Raw genomic sequence first — 14,498 nt, 5'->3', positions numbered from 1 at the left:
GATGATCTAGAGTGGAATGAGTCCTCCTTGACCGTCCAGCAACATTAATTTGCAAACTAGCAAACCATACGGCAAAAAATTGTTGGTTTATGAGAAAAAGTGCTTTAACGAGTTATCAGCCTTTCCCGTGCTCATTTGACCTGCAACGATCGCGTCCATGCTCAAATTGAATTTTAACGCGTCTGAATGCTCTAACGTGTCAGGAACGCGGTCTACAAGCACCATAGGCGCTTACGCTCGTTGGGATATTGTCCCGAATGGGTAATGTTAGTCTGCTGGGATGACCATGATTCCTTTAGACTCTTTCGCTATGGAACTTCAGAGGTCAAATTACATTATTTTAATTGCACTGAAAGCTTTCAAGGCCCGAAGCCTGTAGATGAGATGTTTTGGATGTTTCGACTAGTTCCTTAGTGATTTTATCAGTCTATTACTCTCTTTAGATCAGCCTTTGAGTACAGTTATGTCTATCATACCTTATGACCCCGCGCAGAGCATAGTACTGTAAGCCTTTCCCATACTTAGGACATCTTAGTTTCTGATGAAGACAGTTACGAACCCACTCAAGGAGCCTTGGTTTTATATGACCATGAGTCTGGTCAGCTATCAGTTCATCGAGATGTTTCTGTCAGTTCTTCGAACGCATCTCGCCCTTCTCCTAGGTTCTCCCCGTCCGATCTTTGTCCATTTTGCGGCCAGCGACGGCCGGCAGCTACACACAATTCTGGTAATAGTAGACCAATATGGGATGATAGTATAATTTCTTCTATTTCTGATACAACTCGAATCTTGGGAGGACACTTGAGAGATCGAGAGGATGTGAACGAGCAGACGCAAGTTTACTCAGAATCAGGACGACCCTACATTGATTCCGAATACTTTAGGCTGCTGCATGACCAAGAGTCTGTTGACTACATATCAGATAGCAGCAATATTCTCCAAAATGATTTCAAGATCGGAATATCATCATCGGCCTATAGCGAGGGTTATTTTAATAAATTTTTTCGGACTGAGCGTGAGCTTGGACGTGGTGGCCGTGGAACTGTCTATTTAGTGGAGCACATTTTGGACGGATTTTCGCTTGGCCATTTTGCATGCAAAAAAATTCCAGTCGGAGATGATCATACCTGGCTTGAGCGTGTACTTCGTGAGGTCAATCTCATGAGGCTAAATCATATCAATTTGGTAAATTATAATCATGTTTGGCTTGAGAATTCTCAAATGACCCAGTTTGGTCCTAGTGTTCCTTGCATATTTATTCTTCAGGAATATTGTAATGGGGGTACTTTGGAAGAGTTGATTGTGAAACGATCTGGAGATAGGTCTGACAGTTCTTGGTATATCAGAGAAGTACTTCGTCGGAGAAGATCAAAATCAACTGAGCAAACTGGAGAAACACGGACATCATTTCTTAGTCTCGAAGAAATAGGCTCTTATTTTGTGGACATAATATCTGGTTTGAATCATTTACACGAGAATGGATATATTCATCGTGATTTGAAATCTTCTAATTGTCTTCTAAATTACGATTCTAGCGATCGGCATGACCTTGCTCGTGTTTTAGTTAGTGATTTCGGTGAAGGCCAAAGGTTTGGTACGAAACGAGAGGCTACGGGAACGACAGGGACGATAGGATATGCAGCGCCGGAGACTTTACAACCAGATGTTGACTCCGGGGAGCTTTCTGAATTTTCATTTAAATCAGATATGTTTTCGCTCGGCATGATTTTATATTACATGTGTTTCGCAAAGCTTCCTTACGAACACGACTTTGATTATGAATTCGATCAACTGAAAGATGAGGTAAAGTCGTGGTCGGGTTTTGACAGAAACTCGGTCCAAAGTATACGGTCCGACTTGCCACAAGAGATTTACACTTTGTTGTCTGATTTGTTATCGCCGAACCCAGATGATCGACCGTCTGCAGATACTATTCTAGAGCTTATTGGTGCAAAAGCAACTAGCAGATCACGCCGGTCAAGCGGTACTGTTGCGACGTCGTCAGCTACGTTAAGTTCTAAACTAACTTCTGGAAGATACGGTTCGATTTCTCAGTGGGAGCAATTTCGGTCATCGGGGTCTTCTGCTGAAAGAACAGCAGTAATTGAGTCTCTATCGATAATACCACAGACAAATCATGTATCATCATCGTCGGAGCTGAATATTAAACCTGGATCCGAGCCACCGAAAATCAGCCATGAAAGATATGCCAGTGCATTAATTGTCGGAACTGGGGATTCCAAACAAGCGGTTAACTACAATCTCAGTTCTGGCACCGATCGACAGCTATTCGCATCTATTATTTCATATTCTATTGTGGCACTCTTGTCATCTGTGACTACCTATTACTATCTAAGTCGATTCCATTCATGAAAATATCATCTCAATATCGCTTAGAGCAGTAGGATCTACGTGCTAAAGACCAAAAAATCAGGAGAAACGATTTAAATCTATTGATGAATAATAAACGTAGATTAGCACAGAAGCGTGATGAAAGCACCAGCCGAACAAAAAGTCAATAGAAAAAAAGGAAAACAGAACGGCAATGAAATAAAAAAATAGTAAATATCAAATTTGCATGAAAAGACAAAAAAAAATTAACACCACAGCCATGTAAGAAAATGTATTTGGATATGTCCCAAAGAAATTTCGAAAGATATGAAAAAACGGAGAACAAATATTCAATTATAACCACTACCTTCTTTCACTTAGCAAATAATATATATGCATATATATTTGAACAAAGAAGTGATCACAATATGTCTATATGCAATTGCATATCAAATAACGTATATTGTTCTGTCAAATAGCTACTCAATAGACGAGAAGAATGGGATACCGCTCTTCTCTATTCAAATGTTTTTCCCTTCTATCGCGATTTCATGAATATCTGCACCAACCGAATCCGCTTCCGCCACTTTCACTTTCGCCGAGGTTAAAATAAATAATTTAGGTCACACTTCCCGAAACCACGGATTCCTTCAACGATATATGGAAAAAGAGAATGGGAAAAAATTATATTACTGATTATATATATTTAGCAAGTGCATCCATTGCTTGTCTGGGAAGGAGCTCTTCGATTGGATGACCGAGACAAATCAACCCCCTTTGGTGCCGCTCGTTGTCGGCTAGTTGAGCTCTCCAGTGGTAAACGCTTCGCAATCTCAGTAAAAAGTTCAGTCACATTCTCGCCACTCTTTGCCGAAGTTTCAAAAAAAAGAAGACCGGCCTCTTTGGCATAATTCTCTGCAACCTAGAATCCAGTCAATAATTGCAAACTCCAAACAGAATGTAAAATTCTGAATACGTACGCTCGTTTCAACTTGCCGCTTGTCGCTCAAATCAAGCTTATTCCCAGCAAGTGCGATGATGATATTTTCGTTCGCTTGTCTTTGAAGCTCTTTCACCCATGACTTCGCTTTGTCGAGAGAGGCCTATAAAAAATTTGTTAGAATATTCAATAAGCGATGCAAAAAAAGAGAAAATGTACATACAGCTTGTGTAATATCATAGACGACAACAGCACAATTCGCATTTCGATAATACATAGGAGCCAGTGACTTGTAGCGTTCTTGCCCGGCAGTATCCCTGTGAAAACTGTTAATAAAATCGAAATATTGTAAAATCATAACGACTTACCAAATTTCGAATTTAACAGTAGTAGTCTCGTCAAGAGCAATAGTCTGTGTAAGAAATGCAGCGCCAATAGTGGATTCTCGGTAATCATCAAATTGGTCCTAATGATGTCAGATATCTGCATAATTACAATTGCAATATGAACTGGTCACCATACCTTAACAAAACGCAAAACTAGAGAACTCTGGGGAATTTTAGTTAGTATTTCCACCTTAATTCCTTTTTATTTTGATAAAAGCAGTGACATAACAAGTCATGACTTGAAAATCGCGAGGACATACCTTGCCGACGGCAGATTCACCTAGATTGATAAGATTAGTAACAGCAACCAACATAATAAGAGGATTAGACAGAGTCAAACAATCCGAGCAGTCATTCCTAGTGAATCCTAGCTGCCAATTACATCTCTTGCAAAGACCCAGGCGGATATTTAGATAGATACCGAACAGGTCAAAATTGCAGGGCTGTAGTCGCTACTGTAGTACCAAAAGTGGCGAGGACTTACCGAGAAGAACTAGCTTGAACTGGGCGAAACGAGTAGCGGAGGAGGAATCTCTTGCTCCGGCCATTATGAAATACGTTTGCTGAACGAAAGAAAATTAGAAACAGATCAGAAAAGAGATGCCTTAGCAAGAAATAGCAATAGTCAAGCAAGAAGGCTGGCTGGCTTCTCGTTTATGTCAGAGAGCTGCGACAGCGTTCAATCGGTAGGAAGATTGAGATAGGGAGACCGGGCTGGTTGTGCTTGCAGAGCTGTGGTACTAAACCCAATCTCGCTGAGCTGTGCTTACCCGGGCGGGAATGGCTGTCGTAGATCGATATAAACCCGTGCGTGCAAGACTTTACGCAGGCTGAACGTTGCTGCGAACCTCATGTACCGGGAATGACATTGGTTGTAATCTGGCTGTTGGTCACCCTTATTAAAGACTGATCTTGAACAGCTGGGAAGGTCTTGATGATATGTTATTCTATCAACGAATCAATTTCATTCGAACTTAATTCTTCGCAACTCTAGGTTTAAAAAGGGAGAAATGTTGTTTTTTTCTTTTTATAAAACGCTCATTGATGAGCAGGTGAGTTCTTTTTCGGTCAGATATCCTCACAAGTTTCTACGAGATTAACGAACGACAGGTCACAGTAGAGGTATGGAGATGAGCACTCACCCAGAGAAGATAATTAGACAACAATTCTCACTAATCCAACAGCTGAAAAATGATGTTTCAATTAGAGGGACGCTGAAATCTGTCGACCAATTCCTCAATCTGAAACTTGAGGATATTAGTGTCTTAGAAGAAGTGAAATATCCTCACCTGGTATGATTAATGATTTTCAGATCATCTGTTTCATAGATCTAATTAGAAGTAGTCGGCAGTGAAAAATGTGTTTATTCGTGGGTCTGTAGTGCGATATATCCATCTACCTGCTGCTGCAGTCGACACGAATCTCTTAGAAGATGCGTCAAGGAGAGGTATGTTCGTCGGATGTACTTGCACTCTGCCAGTTTGCTAACTCAGTCCAGAGGCTGTCACACAGGCTGAAAAAGCGTCTGCCACTCATTAAGTAGCTTCTTAATTTTTATTTGTATATTAAGTCTTTTCGCACTAATGCATGGATACCAAGGAATTATCTGTATACTCTCTACTCATTTTTTGTCTGGTCCATACCAAAGCTTAAAACATCGCCAACATCCGGGTATTCTATTTCAGCATTATCCTCGGCCCACTTTACCCAGGCTTTTAAGAATTTAGATCCACGCGCAAGAGTTTCCGAATCACCGATAATGCATAAATACATTCGCGGTCTAGTAATTGCAACTTAAACAATGAGCGTTAGAAATGAACACGGCAATTCCATATAACTTACCGTTTAGACGACGATCGTCTTTCAAGAATCCAATATCGCCTTTATCGTTACTGCGCACCATAGACATAATTATCGCAATTTTCTCACGTCCTTGGAATCCATCGACTGAGGATATTTCAAGAGTTTCTGCCGCACCCTCCCGTCTAACATGCTTATCTAGATAAGCCTCAATTCGTTTCGACAATATATTTACCTGAGCATTGTAAGGTGCAATGACACCGATATCTTCTACCCTGATTCCATATTTCAACAACTTTGCGATTTCTTGTACTACCAGCCAGGCCTCCAAATCGTTTGAACTGCTACTTACGTTTTCGTCTCTTCCTAGCTTTGTAGATGTAGCAGCTTTTAGATTTTCAGGAAATTCACCGCCCTGAGTGTCTATCCACAGAACCTTAGTTTCAGTGAATTCGTTTCGACAAACGTATTGTAAATTGGCCAATGTCTGATTTGCGACCATTTCTGCAGCCACTAGTTTGCCCTCGTACATTGACTGGGATGGGAATTCCATGATTTTATGATTCATTCGATATTGGACATTCAACAAGTTGCGAATTTTGTCACCGTGAATCGACACCAGTCGGTCAAATAAAGTAGTCCCCAAAGCCTTTTCATTCGCGGCTGCCTTGATAGTTGGCGGCAATTGCTTGTTGTCTCCTGCGATGATCAGCTTCGTAGCTTCCGGATGATGAATCAGCGGAATCCAGCACTGTGGTTCCAAGCTTTGAGAAACCTCGTCGATGATAATACTATTAAATTCTATTCCTGCGAGAAATCCACTTCCTGCTCCGTGCAGCGTGCAGACGATGACTTTCGCATTATTCAGAACTTCTTGAAGAGCCTTCTTTTCCCGTATTCGATACTCTTTCCTCAGCAACTTTATATCTTTATAGATTTCGCTCTTTTCCCGTCCGGACTTTGTCTTCTTTATTTTCGCGAAATTTGAGCCTATTTCCTCTCTAATATCACGAACAATCTGGCTTGAATCCGAATTCCAAAGAATCACTTCCAATGAATGCCGTAATATCGAGGGTAGTAATCGAGCAGGATGGCCAATCCGAAGTAATGAATCGGGAGGAAGTAGGTTATCAAGTCGTTCCAAAATGGTATCAACAGACATATTACTAGGTCCGCAAACTAGTACTCTCTGGTTTCTGGCGACAAGTTGACGAATTATTTCAATCACGGTATAAGTTTTCCCAGTCTAAAACTAATTAGTATTAGAATATGAAGCAATTGTAACGAAACTAACTCCAGGAGGTCCGTGGACAATAGCAACTTCACTGGGACCCAGACAAAACTTGATTGCCTTCTTCTGCGAGTCATTTAAAGTCTCATCAAAATACTCGAGTACTTGCTCCTGGCTAGTCACTAGATTAGGCTCAAGTGTTCCAAGAACTATTCGTTGTAGATTTGTAGGTGGGTTCAATAGAGATAAATCTTCCATTGTTTCATCCATTCTATCGATGTTAGTCAAATTTTCCTAGGTTGCCTCCCAGAATTGCCTTCCAGAGTATACCTTGTATATGTAATAGAATTGGCCAATTTGACTATCCAAAATCTTCCCTCTAACTGTGTCGCAGTTTCTGCAAACTTATCGTCTACAGAGATATGAATGGCTTTGGGCGATATTCGCAAAATAACACCTTCTACACGGTGGCCAGATCCTTTCACAGCCTTTTTCTCCGTCGCTGCTCGCATATTTTCCAATGCCTGAAAATATTAGTAGATGAGCGTCCCAAATATATAGATATTTTATAACTCACCACAATGTCACCATTCCGAATGCCTATTCCTCTGTCGAATTCGTCACTAATTGCGCTATCCGGCTCTAGTTCCAGTACCATACTGCCGCCAAGGGCCGTTCGTATATTCGAAATGCAAATGTTCAGGACTGCTAATCCTCTATATGCAAGTATTTTTGGCGGCAATGATGAGATCTGGTCCTGCATTTGGGCCACATCTTCGCTACGTTCCTTCTTCAATGCAGTCTTAAATCGTTTTGTTAGCTTTGTCAAAACCTCGTCTTCCGATTTTTGTAAACTAAGCGAGTAGGTCAAATTTTTGCTATTAAAATCATGTTCGGCCATATCTGATGACTTAAACTCCTCGAAATTAGTCCGTAACTGCTTGCACTCAAGCCATTAGAAGGAGCTGACCTGTGTAATCAAGATCATAAAAGGAAATTTCAGAACCAATTTGTCCCAAACAAAGACGACCCCTGAAAATATATTCACGTGACAGAGTCTAGTCAACGTTATAACATGGATTGAAATGCTGAATTTCCCGATTCGTGAAGGGTAACGAAAGAGACGATCGAATTCGATTGAAATTGGACTTTGTGAATTCTTATTAGGCAATACTTCTTCTTCAGGTTAGCCAGTTTTTATGCAAGAATATCGACATCAAATGAGTTCTGTGCCGTCGACGCCGGCTGAGCAGGTAGATGCAATCTTTCGTGTGCTGGAGGCTGATATTACCGGGAAAGATCCATTATCTAATAAAGGTCTGTAATGTGATATCCAGCTAGCTGCTTCAAGATTTCCTAATCTGAATTTGAACGGTAGAGCTTGGAGAGCTATTGAAAGATCTGAGAGGAATCGGACACGATGTTTCGGTTTTAGACACATTTACTATCAACGTAAGGAATTTTAGTCGATAGAGATAATTTGGTTTCTAATCTTTATGTTTTCAGAGACTTGATCTACTTGTGAAGTACGGAAGTAATACCCGCGAGGAGTTCATACGGCTTGATGCTTTGCGAATAATTGCGAACGCTCTGTTGCTATCATCTATTTTGAGGCAGGAATGGGACAACGCAATATATCTTGCTGAAGACTATAATGTTCGTTACATCACACAGACTGACTTACAATCGCAAGCACTAATATGCCGACCAGACTCCTTCCATTGATGAAGAATTTATTATTGGACGCATCCTATTTCTGACCACTTTAGTCCAGCGAGACTATCCCAGTAATGTGCAAAATGCATTGAAAGCTTATGTCTATAGAGTGAGCTTGTTTTTCTGCGAATATGAAGCGAATCTGACAAATATTAGTGCATTTTGAGAGATGCAGACGAGCCTCTTACTGAATATGCTCAAAATGGTCTCCGTGAAACCTGCAAGTTGCTGTTTAATATTCTACTAAAGTTCACTGATGACTCTTACCAATACGAGCAGCTCACGCAGCCGCTCATGCGTATTTTGAATCATCTACCTCACCATATAAACACTACCACCAGCTCAGTTATTTCCTGCCTCCTTAAGCTGCCCTGCATACCAGAGGTGTTTGCTCCAAGAGATGATCCATCGTCGTCGGTACAATTACTACTAACAATATTGGAGAATACGCTTCGTTCTGAGAGTCCAGAACATCCCCAGATCGACGATTTAGTAACCCCACTTTTGCTCGTGGTTTTAAAAATAATGTGCGAGCTAAATAACGACAGCGTGAATTCAGTTATTAGACTGCGTATCCTACCTACAGACGAGGATAGATTGCAGCCACTAGGGTCTTCGACTTCACTATCTTCATTATTACTTCGACTTGGTAGCAGAATCGATACGTCAACCAGTAAAGAAGTTTCCCAGCAACTTTTGTGGAATGCAAGTGACGAAGATGGTAGGTATAGATCATCAGAAAACCAGACGAGACTAATATTTTCAGCCGGAAAATTTGCTACAAACATTGGTCTAGGCAATGCGATTGGTTATTTGGTTAATCATGACATCCAAGTATCGAAAGACTTGTTACAGCAAATGGAGAAATTCGTTAATGTAGCTCGTCAAGACATCAATCCGATCACAGGCCAGCTCCAAACTGCAGAACTAAATCAATATGGACTGGACGCTTTAACTGAAATGACTGAAGAAGAGAAGGAACGTGAAGCTGAAAGACTGTTTATTTTATTTGAAAGGTCAGTATTTTTGTGAATTACCTGAGCTAATTTATAATGATCAATAGATTGCGTGCGAACAATGTCATCAAAGCTGATAATCCTCTGAGAGTAGCCTTGGAGTCTGGCAAGCTTGAAAATCTCTGATATCCATAAACATCTGCTAATCTTCCATCTCGTGAATTTTCAATGACTACAGTATACTATACCTAACAGAATAGCTCAATTATTTCTCCGCTATTTTTATGCATCTCGTCCAACTTGTGCCTTCAAAACGAGCTTGCATTACTACACTAGGTATCAGAGATCTGAGCCTCGTTGATTGCGGCTCTCACGTGTACTAAGTGCTGATATTGGCTTTTGTGCCACCCCGGAATCCGGCTCATCGGCGGAGCTGTTCTCCACCTTTGACTCGAGCGCTGTCAGGAGGATCATTCAGAGAAATCTGAATAGATATTAGTAAAATTGCTGCCGGAAGCCATATTTCAATTTGCATATTACACAATTTTGTTGTCACGTTCAAGTTCACATGGCTACTCCCAATTCAATTACCGGTGCTGATCTTATTGCAGCTTCGCTCTACGATCTCGGTGTGCGTGTAATGTTCGGCATCGTCGGAATCCCTGTCATTGAGGTAAATTTTTTTCAATTATTTCGCAAATCAATATTTTCATATTTACTATTTATAGGTTGCCGATGCATGTATTGCTCGAGGTATTAAGTTTATCTCGTTCCGAAATGAGCAGGCAGCCTCTTACGCTGCTACTGCTTATGGCTACTTGACCGGAAAGCCTGGTGTGTGTTTGGTCGTCGGTGGTCCAGGTGTTTTGCATGCCATTGCTGGTGTAGGTCCACTTTCTTCCAGTTTGTTATCAAGTATTAATTTAATGTATAGATTGGTAACGCTACCCACAATTGCTTCCCACTTTTGCTTCTCGCAGGCTCTTCTGAGTCACATCAAGTCTATAAAGGAGCTTTCCAAGAAATAGATCAAGTTGCTACACTTACTCCAATGACCAAGTTCTCTTCTCGGCCTCCTTCACTTGCACTTCTGCCGTCTACCTTGGAGCGAGCATATCGCACTGCTTATTTTGGTCGGCCCGGTGCCACATATGTCGATCTTCCTGCAGATTTCATTCAAGGTGCTGTTGACACCCAAGAGCCCATGAAACTACTTCCTGCATTTGAGGCGCCAAAGCCAATGGCTGATCCTGCAAGAATTAGAGCGGCTGCTGCTATTCTGAAATCTGCGACTGCTCCATTAGTTATTATTGGTAAAGGCGCTGCTTATGCCAGGGCTGAAAAAGAGATTCGCAATCTAATCGAAACAACCGGTCTACCTTTTCTACCTACGCCAATGGGCAAAGGTGTTGTTTCGGATTATTCGCCGTTGAATTTTGCAGCAGCTCGCAGTGCAGCTTTGAAGTCAGCTGATGTGATTCTTCTTCTTGGTGGACGCCTGAACTGGATTCTCCACTATGGAGAACCGCCAAAATACCGAGATGGAGTCAAGGTGATCCAAATCGATATTGAACCTGAGGAGCTTGGTATGAATGCACAGTCGTCTATTGAATATGGTATTGTTGGAGATATCAGCTTGGCTGTTGATCAGCTCACCAAAGAATTGGGAGGATTCAAATTCACATCTATTCCGTCGCTTTTAACAACAACCAAGGCCAGGAATATTGCCAATGCAGCGAAGAAAGCTAGCAATAATGTCATACCCATGACATATGAGCATACTTACAAGATAATTAACGAGGCAATCAAGGACACCAAAGTACGACCTGTTTTTGTTTCAGAAGGCGCGAATACGATGGACATTGCTCGGTCAGCGTTCGATGTGGATGAACCTCGTGCTCGTCTGGACGCAGGAACAATGGCTACCATGGGCGTCGGCATCGGATATGGCATTGCCAGCGCAGCAGCTTTTCCTAACCACATAACTATTTGTATTGAAGGAGACTCCGCATTTGGTTTTTCAGGTCTCGAACTTGAGACTGCTGTCCGAGCAGGATATCCATTGGTTGTATTTGTGATGAACAATAGCGGTGTCTATAGAGGTGTGACTGAAGAAGCATACGCTAATTCCGCTGAAACACCTTTGCCTAGTACCGCACTTGGTCTTGACGTGCGCTATGATCTTGTCGCTCAAGTAAGTTTTTAAGTTCTTGTTATTAGTTTCAATATGTGAATAATTAACATTGTAAAGGCTTGTGGGGCTATTGGAATGGTTGCACGTACTCCGGATGAACTCTATAACTGTGCGGTCACCGCACTTACTTGTGGTAAAGTAGCACTCGTCAATATTATCATTGACAAAGGAGTAACCAAAAAATTGGTACGGAATTTTTATACTTTTTCGTGGAATTGTCACTAACTGCTGAGCAGGCTTTTGGTTGGCTTGCTAGTACTAAGAAGAGTCAACCCAAGTTATAACAGGCGAGCTATTTGATGCAGCTGTTCAAACAGATCTATTATTTATTATTGGGTCAGCTCATGGAAATTTTTGGTATATAGTTCATTCCAATTTATTCGTTTCAATCACATTGGCACATTCACATAGCTCTATTGGCTTAAGCCCATTTTTAAAAAATAAAAAAGAAAAGAAAAAGGAAGTAAAAGCATGTATGAACAATTATATACAAAGCATGACTAGATACATGCACCCTCATAACTCCGTAGCTACATCCGCTGTATATCATAAACAAAGACCAAAAAAACAGCAGATAAGAAATTTAGTTCGCCAGAAGTATGGTTCTTCTAATAGACGAGAAGTTAAATTGAAGCATTCGAGCATACACCACAAAGGCTCCCTCCGCGACGATTTAAATATCGGTCCCATCGGACGGGCTCAGACTATCGAGCCAGTTGTTAACATCGTCAGTAATGCCGTCCAGTTGACCTTGAAAATATTCCATAGCGTCGGCAGCAGAAGTAGGCACGGGATTTTTGTCAGAGTGTTCTGGCGTTGATGTTGGGATCACAGCGTCAGGACTATAAACGGGAAATTGTACAGGATCCATCCAATCATCCGGAAGCTGAGTAGGAGATCCAGCTAGCGTCGCGTTATTAGGTGCAGCGGTAATATTTAGACTAGAACAAATCATTTCATAAACTTCCGTGTTATAGAATGGCTCAGCTTTGAAACCGCTCTGGAAGTGAGGTCCAGTTGCTAGAAACAAAGCCCGCATTAGCGGATGAGTATTATTGTATCCATGTAAACCTTTCGGATGGAAATCAAAATTGCTAGCTTCAAATTTATCATGCGTAGTGATTGCCCACCCAGCCTCCGGAACTATCCAAATCGGAGCAATGCGATCTTGATATATCCCACCGTATGGGCCACCGAAATGCCACTCTGCAGGCAAATCCTCACGGCGGTATATTTGCAAATGCTCAAGGTCGATCGTGGCAGCAATATCATCTTGCTCGCGGAAGGTCTGTAGAGAAGCTGAAAGTGAATTGAACAGATTTTCGGCAGAACTATTCACGGAAGGGTGCAGCCCATACAAAGGCCAGCCATCAACTCGCTGAATAAGCTTAGTGTCGATCAGATCGTCTAAAAATATAAGACGATCATTTGCTGTTGACGCCATACCATGGTCAGAAACAACGACAACATTAATTATGGAAGTCATGTTCCTTTCATCAAGACCGCTCATAATCGTAGAAACCATTTCATCGATTTCCTTTAAACCAGCATCAATCTGAGGACCTAAGGTTCCATATTTGTGACCCAAAGTGTCAATCGTAGGAACGTAACATAGTATCAGTTCAGGTCGAGTATCAATCTCGAGATCTAGCCAGCCCAATATTCGAGAAGCTTTTTTGCTTAGAACTTCAGTCTGATTAAATTTATCGACAAATTCTGGTTCGTAATCGCCCCAGGGTGCTTCGCTACCAGGCCACATGTGAATAGCACTTCGAACTCCGTTCTTGCTCGCTGTCACCCAAATGGGTTCACCCTTCCACCAGTTCGACTGTAGAGAATGACCCGGGTCATGATAATTAAAGTAATCGTCCAAATCTGAATCATAGAAAGTATTCCCGACAATACCATGACTCGATGGATATAGACCTGTGACGAGTGTATAGTGATTGGGAAAAGTCACGGAGGGGAACGATGGAAGCATGTATGGCGTAGAATATTCAGCATTGAACATTTCCCACATAGTCGGGGTATATTCAGGTGTCAAGTAGTCAGGTCTAAATCCATCTAAGGAAATAAGGATTGTGGAAGCATATACATCGTGGGTTCCGTTATTCAGTAGTACCTTCGACTGAGAAACATCCGAACTAGAACCGGATGATTTGAAAGGGTTCCAGTGATTCAAATTGAGTTTGTGTTTGACGAAGGCAATGTATCCTGCCGCACCAATTACCCCAATTATCAGCAGCATCGCTAAAGTGAAACAAAATGTCTTGAGGCACACCCACCGTCGTTGCTACAATATCTTGTTAGATCCTCAGTTGCCCAAATTTCCGATCTCGATAAAATCTTGCTCAAAACCTACTCTTTTCTTTAAATTTTTTAAATGGGTTTCAGCGTCAACCTCAACATCCTCTTGATCTAAATCTGTCGTGCTATCATTCCCTGCTAACCGCTTATAGCCACCAGCTGGAGGAGCAATATCAAATCCCACTGATTTCTTCGACTTGCCCTTCTTCCGTAGAGCAGACTTTCTACTCGTAAAAACTGCGTCTGTTATTAATTTTTCCGCATAATCCTGCTGAGCGAGAACATCTCTGTCTGACTCGCGAAGTCGATAATCGCCCGTAATGTCTGCTCCATCCATATCTAGCTCCTCGAAGTAGTCGTCTTTCTTTGAACTCATATCGCGCAAACCCAATATCCTAGTTGACTACACTAGAACTCCCTTTAGCAGCAGTTTATTTTTCGGTTTTCAGTTAGAAAGACCGTCCAGAACTGTGAAACAAGACTTTAAAATGCCTGTCTTTCTGAGCAGCACTTAGGGCTCGAGACAGAGTGTCTATGCGGCACTCGGCGCAGTTGGGAATAGTCGCTACCAAGTGCTTGTTTACATGCAATTATGTAATAGCTTACGAGACAGTGAATAACTGCAGAGAGAGAGTTT

General features: G+C 41.6%; 7 protein-coding genes across 7 annotated transcripts; 4 read left to right on the top strand and 3 right to left on the bottom strand.

Annotated features, from left to right (window-relative positions):
* The first annotated feature begins 312 nt into the window (after nt 1-312).
* Nucleotides 313-2,601, top strand: V1516DRAFT_651847 (kinase-like domain-containing protein). Its single transcript, XM_066920268.1, has 2 exons — nt 313-504; nt 552-2,601. The coding sequence occupies exons 1-2, from the start codon at nt 464-466 to the stop codon at nt 2,371-2,373; spliced, it is 1,863 nt and encodes a 620-aa protein (XP_066777704.1). The 5' UTR covers nt 313-463; the 3' UTR covers nt 2,374-2,601.
* Nucleotides 2,602-3,037: 436 nt separating this feature from the next.
* V1516DRAFT_664624 (ras family-domain-containing protein) lies at nt 3,038-4,205 on the bottom strand (the record flags this gene model as incomplete). The annotated part of the gene is made up of 7 exons (XM_066920612.1): nt 3,038-3,253; nt 3,312-3,434; nt 3,495-3,588; nt 3,640-3,737; nt 3,794-3,820; nt 3,918-3,937; nt 4,142-4,205. The coding sequence occupies 7 exons, from the start codon at nt 4,203-4,205 to the stop codon at nt 3,038-3,040; spliced, it is 642 nt and encodes a 213-aa protein (XP_066777703.1).
* A 294-nt stretch (nt 4,206-4,499) lies between these two features.
* V1516DRAFT_676041 (u6 snrna-associated sm-like protein lsm2) lies at nt 4,500-5,258 on the top strand. The gene is made up of 5 exons (XM_066922349.1): nt 4,500-4,709; nt 4,768-4,779; nt 4,842-4,949; nt 5,002-5,104; nt 5,156-5,258. The coding sequence occupies exons 1-5, from the start codon at nt 4,668-4,670 to the stop codon at nt 5,194-5,196; spliced, it is 306 nt and encodes a 101-aa protein (XP_066777702.1). The 5' UTR covers nt 4,500-4,667; the 3' UTR covers nt 5,197-5,258.
* Nucleotides 5,204-7,983, bottom strand: V1516DRAFT_676039 (P-loop containing nucleoside triphosphate hydrolase protein). The gene is made up of 5 exons (XM_066922348.1): nt 7,266-7,983; nt 7,019-7,212; nt 6,752-6,959; nt 5,500-6,703; nt 5,204-5,450 (listed from the first exon to the last, which is right to left on the bottom strand). Exons 1-5 carry the CDS (start codon nt 7,587-7,589, stop codon nt 5,275-5,277), a joined length of 2,106 nt encoding a protein of 701 aa, XP_066777701.1. The 5' UTR covers nt 7,590-7,983; the 3' UTR covers nt 5,204-5,274.
* On the top strand, nt 7,784-9,745 carry V1516DRAFT_375762 (guanine nucleotide exchange factor). The gene is made up of 7 exons (XM_066918968.1): nt 7,784-8,005; nt 8,067-8,140; nt 8,195-8,344; nt 8,400-8,513; nt 8,561-9,125; nt 9,171-9,420; nt 9,468-9,745. Exons 1-7 carry the CDS (start codon nt 7,888-7,890, stop codon nt 9,544-9,546), a joined length of 1,350 nt encoding a protein of 449 aa, XP_066777700.1. The 5' UTR covers nt 7,784-7,887; the 3' UTR covers nt 9,547-9,745.
* On the top strand, nt 9,683-11,934 carry V1516DRAFT_375988 (thiamine pyrophosphate enzyme, N-terminal TPP binding domain-containing protein). The gene is made up of 5 exons (XM_066918969.1): nt 9,683-10,033; nt 10,089-10,244; nt 10,295-11,554; nt 11,612-11,740; nt 11,791-11,934. Exons 1-5 carry the CDS (start codon nt 9,929-9,931, stop codon nt 11,836-11,838), a joined length of 1,698 nt encoding a protein of 565 aa, XP_066777699.1. The 5' UTR covers nt 9,683-9,928; the 3' UTR covers nt 11,839-11,934.
* On the bottom strand, nt 11,806-14,364 carry V1516DRAFT_651829 (alkaline-phosphatase-like protein). Its single transcript, XM_066920267.1, has 2 exons — nt 13,917-14,364; nt 11,806-13,847 (listed from the first exon to the last, which is right to left on the bottom strand). Exons 1-2 carry the CDS (start codon nt 14,235-14,237, stop codon nt 12,228-12,230), a joined length of 1,941 nt encoding a protein of 646 aa, XP_066777698.1. The 5' UTR covers nt 14,238-14,364; the 3' UTR covers nt 11,806-12,227.
* Between the last annotated feature and the right edge of the window lie 134 nt (nt 14,365-14,498).

Source organism: Lipomyces oligophaga, assembly GCF_038497815.1.
Source record: "Lipomyces oligophaga strain CBS 7107 unplaced genomic scaffold V1516scaffold_4, whole genome shotgun sequence".
Taxonomy (NCBI): Eukaryota; Fungi; Ascomycota; class Lipomycetes; order Lipomycetales; family Lipomycetaceae; genus Lipomyces; species [Lipomyces] oligophaga.
Note: the sequence above shows the minus strand (reverse complement) of the source record. Positions and strands in the feature narration are given on the sequence as shown.